General features: G+C 50.0%; 1 protein-coding gene and 1 long non-coding RNA gene across 6 annotated transcripts in view; one reads left to right on the top strand and one right to left on the bottom strand.

Annotated features, from left to right (window-relative positions):
- Positions 1-934: 934 nt before the first annotated feature.
- LOC135251877 (uncharacterized) overlaps positions 935-7,915 on the top strand; it is a 15,870-nt gene continuing 8,889 nt past the window's right edge. Inside the window, exon 1 of one of the 2 annotated variants that reach the window (XR_010329215.1) lies at positions 935-1,780. This is a non-coding gene — a long non-coding RNA (uncharacterized LOC135251877). The other variant, XR_010329216.1, reaches the window with a different exon arrangement.
- LOC135251875 (C5a anaphylatoxin chemotactic receptor 1) lies at positions 3,057-7,270 on the bottom strand. Of its 4 annotated transcripts, none has more exons than XM_064329729.1 (2): positions 7,059-7,270; positions 3,057-4,167 (listed from the first exon to the last, which is right to left on the bottom strand). In XM_064329729.1, the coding sequence occupies exon 2, from the start codon at positions 4,158-4,160 to the stop codon at positions 3,075-3,077; it is 1,086 nt and encodes a 361-aa protein (XP_064185799.1). In that variant the 5' UTR covers positions 4,161-4,167; positions 7,059-7,270; the 3' UTR covers positions 3,057-3,074. The 4 variants fall into 4 exon arrangements, with proteins under 4 accessions (XP_064185799.1, XP_064185802.1, XP_064185800.1 ...); XM_064329732.1 differs by lacking the exon at positions 7,059-7,270 and adding an exon at positions 6,835-6,988; XM_064329730.1 differs by lacking the exon at positions 7,059-7,270 and adding an exon at positions 6,760-6,895.

The following is a 7,915-nucleotide window of genomic DNA, read 5'->3' on the forward strand; positions in this document are numbered from 1 at the left end:
GGATATTATTTAGAGACCGAATTCATCCGATGTCTTTCTCTGTACACGATACTAAAATCGGAGGGAATACAGTACATATGCAAGCTTCTTGAACCCTACGCCCCAGTATAATTATTGGACAATGGCTTAAGTCCCATAATTATTAAGTTCATGAATTAACTTTGTTGTGATCACTTCGGGCAGTATTTACCCTGTATCAAGTGTAAGGTTTAGGAGCACTGGAATGGGAAGCTGCCTCATTAGAAATAAACTGTAGGACAATTAGTGAGAGTGTGGTTCTATTCGTTGTAGTGGTACGGAAAATAAGGTCATTTTCATTTTTCGATATTTGCGATATCCGTGGGGCTCGTGGAAAGAAATTTGTTTACATTTCTCAAGAGAGGTTTCAAGTCAGCAACATCATGAAAACCCACACAATCAGCACAAAAATGTGCGAATCCCCCACCCCCATACACACACTTTCGCAAGCTGTGATATTCACTGTGAACTTGTTTGTTGAAACTTCATACACGTTCCAGATTATGAACTCTGGGTCGACCCTGTTCTTAGATGCCTTCACACTCGAAAGTATAGATATACTATATCAGCGTTTCCCCCTGCGCGAACACATGCGGAGGAAGACCGAGCGCTCGGAATATGCACCACTTGCGAAAGACTGGATGCTGAAATGATCAGCTATGGTCAATTGTGAAATTTATCAAAGACCACATCCGTCAGTAAATCTTTTACAGAAAATTACAAATCGGTGGTATAAAACAATTAATTCAGACTAGTTTTGTATAGCTTTGATAAGAATAACAAGATTATTGACATCTTCCTTTTCGAATTTCTGAGAATACGCGAGCTGTGGGCTACCCGCTGTGTTGGGTGTGACGATGTTCTTTCCTTTTATTCACACATCTCCTCAAACGAGGAACTAAAATCACCGCGAACTCTTTGTTTGCATTGACAATAATGAACTGTTTTAGACGGCAAGCTATGCGAAGGAAGTTGAATGGGGAGTTGCTGTTCTTATTGTATTGCTTGTCTGACGCTTCAGCCGGACCGCTGGGGAGTACGAATCGTACAGACGCTTCCTCTTCATCTTCAGACCCTTGAAACCAGTAATGCTTCTGGTGTCCTTTTCTAACTCAAAGCTCACTGAGTGATTCCGCTCACCTGGTGTTCTCCCAGATCTGCACCAGTCTCTGATTAGAGGGGAAGGATTGAAACCGGCACCAGACTAGGCTACTGTTGGTCGGGAGGGCCAGGGTCGAGCGTCTCTGTGTTACAGGTTGTTTGTGCGCGCGCAGATGTTGCTCTCGAGTTGTCCCGCAGCTTCGCGGTGTATGCTGGGTTTTACTCCGTCTTTAACTGCATTTTCCTCTAGTGATTTTTCAGAATTTGATCTACTTTATCCTCCGAGACCGAATCGATATGCCTATCCTCCTCGAAGAGAGATTCGGTGTGCGTGCATGAGCATGAGCCTTTCCCGGTGTGAATATAGCGAAAGGCAAGAATAAACTCTGGAGAGGGTGCCAATCTATCGCGCGGACAATAGTTCAGCCAATGAAAGTCAAGGAAGCCATTATGAGGCTGAGACATACGAAGAAGAAAAAACTATCAGAGACATAGAGTAGGCCACACGTGTTATTAGAAAAACCACAAATTGTCAGATAGCAGCTCTTATAGAACAGTGATCTGCAGAGGCATCTCTGAAAGCACACTTGAAGCGGATGGGCTACAACAGCAGGAAACCACACCGAGATCTGCTCCTGTCAGCTGAAAACAGGAAGACGAGGTGTGAGTGGGCACACGATCACCAGAACTGCACGAATGAAAATTAGAAACTTGTCTCCTGGTCTGACGAATTTTGATTTCTGCCACAACATGCAGAAGGTGGGGCCAAAATTTGGCACAAAACACCACAAATCCACGGATTCAGTCTTCCGTGTTTCCGCAGTGCGGGCTAGTGGTAGTGGTGTTATGTTTTGGGCCGGGGAATGTTTTCTTAGCACTTATTAGGGCTCATAACACTGACTGATTGCCACAGCATACCTGAGCATTGTGGCTAACCATGTCTATCCCTTTATGACCACTACCCTTTTTTTCAAATGGATACTTCCTGCAGGTTAATGCACCATGTCACAAAGCACACGCCATCTCATGCTGGTTTCACAAACATGACCGTGATATTGGTGACTTGACTGCGGTCACTACTTCAGTATTTCAGTGGCCTTTGGGATGTGGTGGAGTGGGAGGTTCGCAGCATGAATGTGTATCTGCAAAATCTTCAGGAATTGTCTGATTCTATGGAGTCTGCATGACCCAAAACCCCTCAGGAATATTTCTATCGCCTGGTTGAATTCAAGCCATGAAGAACTCAAAGGTTGTGTTTAAAAAAAAAAAGTATTTTCCTCTTTCCGGAGATGAAATGGTATTGCTCCAAAAGGCTAAATCTTGTAAAACACATATTTTGTTACTTGTGTTTATTCTAGTTGTCACATATACAATATAAAGCAAAATATTTTTACAGTGGTCTTATGCTCTGAAAAACGGGTCTTCAAATTTTACATTGTAACTCATTTACCATCGAGAATTTCACCAACACTATTCAGACAAAGACAAAAACACGGCAATGTGCTGTGGAAGCATCAGGTATGCAGGGGAATGCACATGAAGACAAACTCTTTTTCAACATACAACTGAGAAAATAGGAGAAACTTGTAGGAGCATCATACCGACACACCAAAGTGCTCCAGGATCTCAATCTTATTTATGATTGACACTGAGGTCACAGAGATAATGACAAGTATCCGAGGGCACGATTGCCCATGTATATACGGGAGGGAGGTTCTTCCCGACAACATCACTTGGAGTGAAGCTCAGTTTTTCCCCCCTCAAAGTCTCAAAGGATTGATTCTGAATGTGCTGCGCAGTCACAGAAGCAGTCTGAGCACGTGCAGAACAACCATCCAGAATGCCATGCGCCCCCATAGACCACACCCACCCATTACCTCAAGAGCGGTCCCACCTCAGCAGGCCGGCGCCCACCTGTGTCAGGTGTGTGTCCGCCCCAGCCGGGCTCAGCGGCCCTAGATCTGCGAGTCGGTCCTGCGTAGCGACCGTCGCCGGGCGTAGTCGGACGTGTCCTCGTTGAAGATGCGGTCCACGGCGGAGAAGACGGAGGCGCGCACCGTGCGGCTGAGCCCGCGGGCGGCGAACACGTAGATCACCGGGTTCAGCGCGCTCTTGGCGTACACCAGGTACAGCGAGACGTACACGCCGCTCACGGACGCGCTCAGCAGCCACGCCCGGTCCGGATGGCTCGCCGCCAGCCTCAGCAGGAAGCGGAAGGTGAAGTAGGGCACCCAGCAGGTGAGGAAGAGGAGCATGGTGAGGAAGAGCACGCGGTACAGCCGCACCATGCGCTTGGACGTGGGCGCGGTGGTGGGGGAAGTGGGCACAGCGCCCCCTGCCTGCCTGGCGGTCACCAGCACAGCCAGGTTGCTGGTGAGGAAGAGGAGCAGGGGGAGGATGAAGCCGAGCACGGTTTCGGTGATCAGGAGTCCCGGCGCGGAGCCGCTGCTCTCCAGGCACTGGCTGCGGTTGGCCCGGGGCACGACGGCGCTGGTGACGAGGTAGGGGGTGCTGAGCACGGTGGCCAGCAGCCACAGGAGGGCGCACACGAGCGGGACGGTCCAGCGGGGGCGGCGCATGCGGAACCAGACGGGGTGCAGCAGGCACAGGCAGCGCTCGGCCGAGATGGCGCACAGCAGGAAGGCGTTGGCGTAGAGGCCCAGGCCGCGCAGGAACATGACCAGCCGGCACACGGCCAGGCCGAAGGGCCAGCTGTAGTGGGCGGCCAGGTAGCCCAGCATCAGAGGGATCCGCAGGACCAGCAGCAGGTCCGCCAGCGCCAGGTGCACCACGTACATCCGGAACGTCCCGGCGCCCCGCGGCTCCTCCCCCCCGGGGCCCCCCTGCCGGCCCCCCCGCACCCCCAGCACCCACACCACCAGCCCGTTCAGGGGGATCCCCACCAAGAAGATCACCACGGTGATGACCATTTGTACCACCCTCCACACATCTGTCGGGGGGTCGCCCCCCCCTGCCAGGGCGGGATCCGGGGGGGCCAAGGTCCCGTTCAGCCCGCCCAGTGATGTCACTCCCTCCGCCATGAAGTCACTGCGAGAACACGGGAGGAACAGAGGCATCACTCAAAGGCTGTGGGTAAAACCACTCCCTGCACACACACCCCATACATACACACTCTAAAATCAACAATCACGTTTCCCAATAATACCATACAGTCACTATGGCACCAGAGCAACGCTCCTACCTGTGTGTACATTATGACTCTGTTTATGACTATTATATATTTGCTTGACGAAAGATCCTCATGCAGAGCGACTGTATCTGCATTTACATTTGCATTATATTTGCTGTTTGCTGGACTTCTGGTCCTTCCTAAAGGCTTATAAAATCCACTCTGCACATATGTTAGCAGGGGGAATAGGGTCCATTTTAAAACGAGGGTGTTACTCGGGCTCGTGGGTGGCTGTTCTCTTGTGTCGAGAGGCCCCGCGGTCGGTCTGGGTTCGAATCGCAGTCGATGCCTCGTTTGGCTCTCGTGTCCCCCAGGATGACCGGGTCTCATTGGGCACTAGCGCCCCCCAGTGACCGATCGGGCTGCCTGCGGCCGTGTGAGACGAACCGCACCGCGGGGAGACACGCCGCGCACGTCTGCCCCTCTGTGATTGACAGCAGAGGTTGCCGTGGCGAGCGCTGATTCGGAACGCGGCGGGGGCATTCCGGAACGAAGCAGCAGTGCTACACAACAGCGCAGAACGGCTGTGTACCGCACAGAACGATTGTCAGCCAGGAGGGATGACGCTAACGTAGTTGCCCGAGGCGCTGTGTGCCTCTCTGTGGGCTCGTTCTCCGAAAGTGTGCACTGTACTTCCCTTTACTTCCCTACTTTGTCTCACTTCCTATTTTTACCAAAATAACTAATTCTAACTTTTATCGTTTCAATCTTCCCTCTTTCTCTTAGTTTCAAAATCCTTCACTTCTCTGCTGACAGTGAGATAATGTTCAACTGTCAACCAATTCATTCCATTTATACCATCGTTTTTGGCACTTGCTGATATCACCACACAGCACAGACCTCTTACTGACATTGTCACAGCACAAATCTCATACTGACATCCTCACAGCTCAAATCTCTTACTGATGTCCTCACAGCTCAAATCTCTACTGATGTCCTCACAGCTCAAATCTCTTACTGACATCCTCACAGCTCAAATCTCTCACTGACATCCTCACAGCACAAATCTCGTACTGACATCCTCACAGCACAAACCTCTTACTGACATCCTCACAGCACAAATCTCTTACTGATGTCCCCACAGCTCAAATCTCTTACTGATGTCCTCACAGCTCAAATCTCTTACTGACATCCTCACAGCTCAAATCTCTTACTGATGTCCTCACAGCTCAAATCTCTTACTGACATCCTCACAGCTCAAATCTCTTACTGACATCCTCACAGCTCAAATCTCTTACTGACATCCTCACAGCTCAAATCTCTTACTGACATCCTCACAGCTCAAATCTCTCACTGACATCCTCACAGCTCAAATCTCTTACTGACATCCTCACAGCACAAATCTCTTACTGATGTCCCCATATGCCTTGCTGTTCATACTGATATCAGTGTACCGCTTGCAGACTCATGCTGATATTACCATGCAACCTGTGGCCCATAACTCATGCACAGCTGCTTAATCACTACACAACTCACAGCTCTTACAACTCACCATATCACTGACAGCAGGTACCGATATCACTACACAACTCTTACAACTCACCATATCACTGACAGCAGGTACCGATATCACTACACAACTCTTACAACTCACCATATCACTGACAGCAGTTACCAATATCACTACACAACTCTTACAACTCACCATATCACTGACAGCAGTTACCGATATCACTACACAAATCACAGCTCTTACAACTCACCATATCACTGACAGCAGGTACCGATATCACTACACAACTCTTACAACTCACCATATCACTGACAGCAGTTACCGATGTCACTACACAACTCTTACAACTCACCATATCACTGACAGCAGGTACCGATATCACTACACAACTCTTACAACTCACCATATCACTGACAGCAGTTACCGATATCACTACACAACTCACAGCTCTTACAACTCACCATATCACTGACAGCAGTTACCAATATCACTACACAGCTCTTACAACTCACCATATCACTGACAGCAGTTACCAATATCACTACACAACTCTTACAACTCACCATATAACTGACAGCAGGTACCGATATCACTACACAACTCACAGCTCTTACAACTCACCATATAACTGACAGCAGTTACCGATATCACTACACAACTCACAGCTCTTACAACTCACCATATAACTGACAGCAGGTACCGATATCACTACACAACTCACAGCTCTTACAACTCACCATATCACTGACAGCAGTTACCAATATCACTACACAACTCTTACAACTCACCATATAACTGACAGCAGGTACTGATATCACTACACAACTCACAGCTCTTACAACTCACCATATCACTGACAGCAGTTACCGATGTCACTACACAACTCTTACAACTCACCATATCGCTGACAGCAGTTACCAATATCCCTACACAACTCACAGCTCTTACAACTCACCATATCGCTGACAGCAGTTACCGATATCATTACCCAGCTCACTATATGGCTGAGAGCGGTTGTTGATCTCAGCGCTCACAGCTCAGAAACGGGGCTGTGCTCACAGGGCTCACTGACCTGATCAGCTCAGAGCGGTTGGTGCATAGCAGCGAGGGCACGTCTGCACCTGTCCCAGCAGAGTGCGGGGGAATGGAATGAGGAAACCGTCCAGAAACACGCCCCAGAAAGCAAACAAGCAGCCAACCAGCCAACCCGCCAACCAGCCAATGTGCTACTGCGCTACTGCGCTACTGCGCTATCGCGCTAACGCGCAGCAGCGCAGAGCTGCGACGTTACCTTACCTGCTCAAGAAGCCGCCTGCGTGCCTTCTAGCTGCTTATCGCCTCAGACGGCACGCTCGCGCGCACGAGAGAGAGCGTGTGTTTGAGCAAGTGTGTGACAGAGAGATAGAGAGATGTGTGTGTCAGATACAGAGAGAGAGAGAGAGAGAGAGAGAGAGAGAGAGGAATGAGGATGAGTGAGTGAGTGTGTCAGAGTTAGCTTCCTCTTCTCGGCGGGAGAGATTGCAACATCGAAGAGGTGGGCGTCGGCCGGTTCACTCCTCTCTGGAACTCGCTGCCTGCTCACGCTCGCTGTCCGTGTCCTCCCGGCCTGCCTGCTCACGCTCGCTGCATTAAACGTTATCCTCCATCATGGGCTTATCGCTTGCGTGCCTTCCTGTGCACAGTGACCTAGGGCGCCAGTGTAGTATAATGGGTAAGGAGCTGGTCTTTTAACCTAAAGGTCACAGGTTCGATTCCCAGGTAGGACACTGCCGTTGTACCCTTGAGCAAAGGTACCTAACCTGCATTGCTTCAGTATATACACCCAGCTGCATAAATGGATGCAGTGTGGATGCTGTGTAAAAAGTTGTGTAAGTCGCTCTGGATATGGAGTGTCTGTGACATGCCTGTAAGGTAATGCGGCTGGTCAAAGTAAGAAGCTCTAAAATGACAGATGAGTAGCCGTGCTCTGACGTTAGCGCACACTGCACTGCGCGCTTTACCTGGCCCCTGTTTACCTGGCTCCTCCTGTTTAAAACGGACTGAAGAGAGGCAGCGGTGCGGCAGGGTGCTCACGCAGAGCCGGGCTTCTGGGCCGCTGTTTGACGGCTGGCTCTGCTCACCTCAGTGTCTCTCAGAGATTTAATGGCCTGGCT

The sequence above is a fragment of the Anguilla rostrata genome, chromosome 3 (genome assembly GCF_018555375.3).
Source record: "Anguilla rostrata isolate EN2019 chromosome 3, ASM1855537v3, whole genome shotgun sequence".
In the NCBI taxonomy this organism is placed as follows: Eukaryota; Metazoa; Chordata; class Actinopteri; order Anguilliformes; family Anguillidae; genus Anguilla; species Anguilla rostrata.

Excerpts from the sequence above, each read along its gene's own strand:
- LOC135251875 (XM_064329729.1), bottom strand. The coding sequence starts at position 4,160 with ATGGCGGAGGGAGTGACATCACTGGGCGGGCTGAACGGGACCTTGGCC.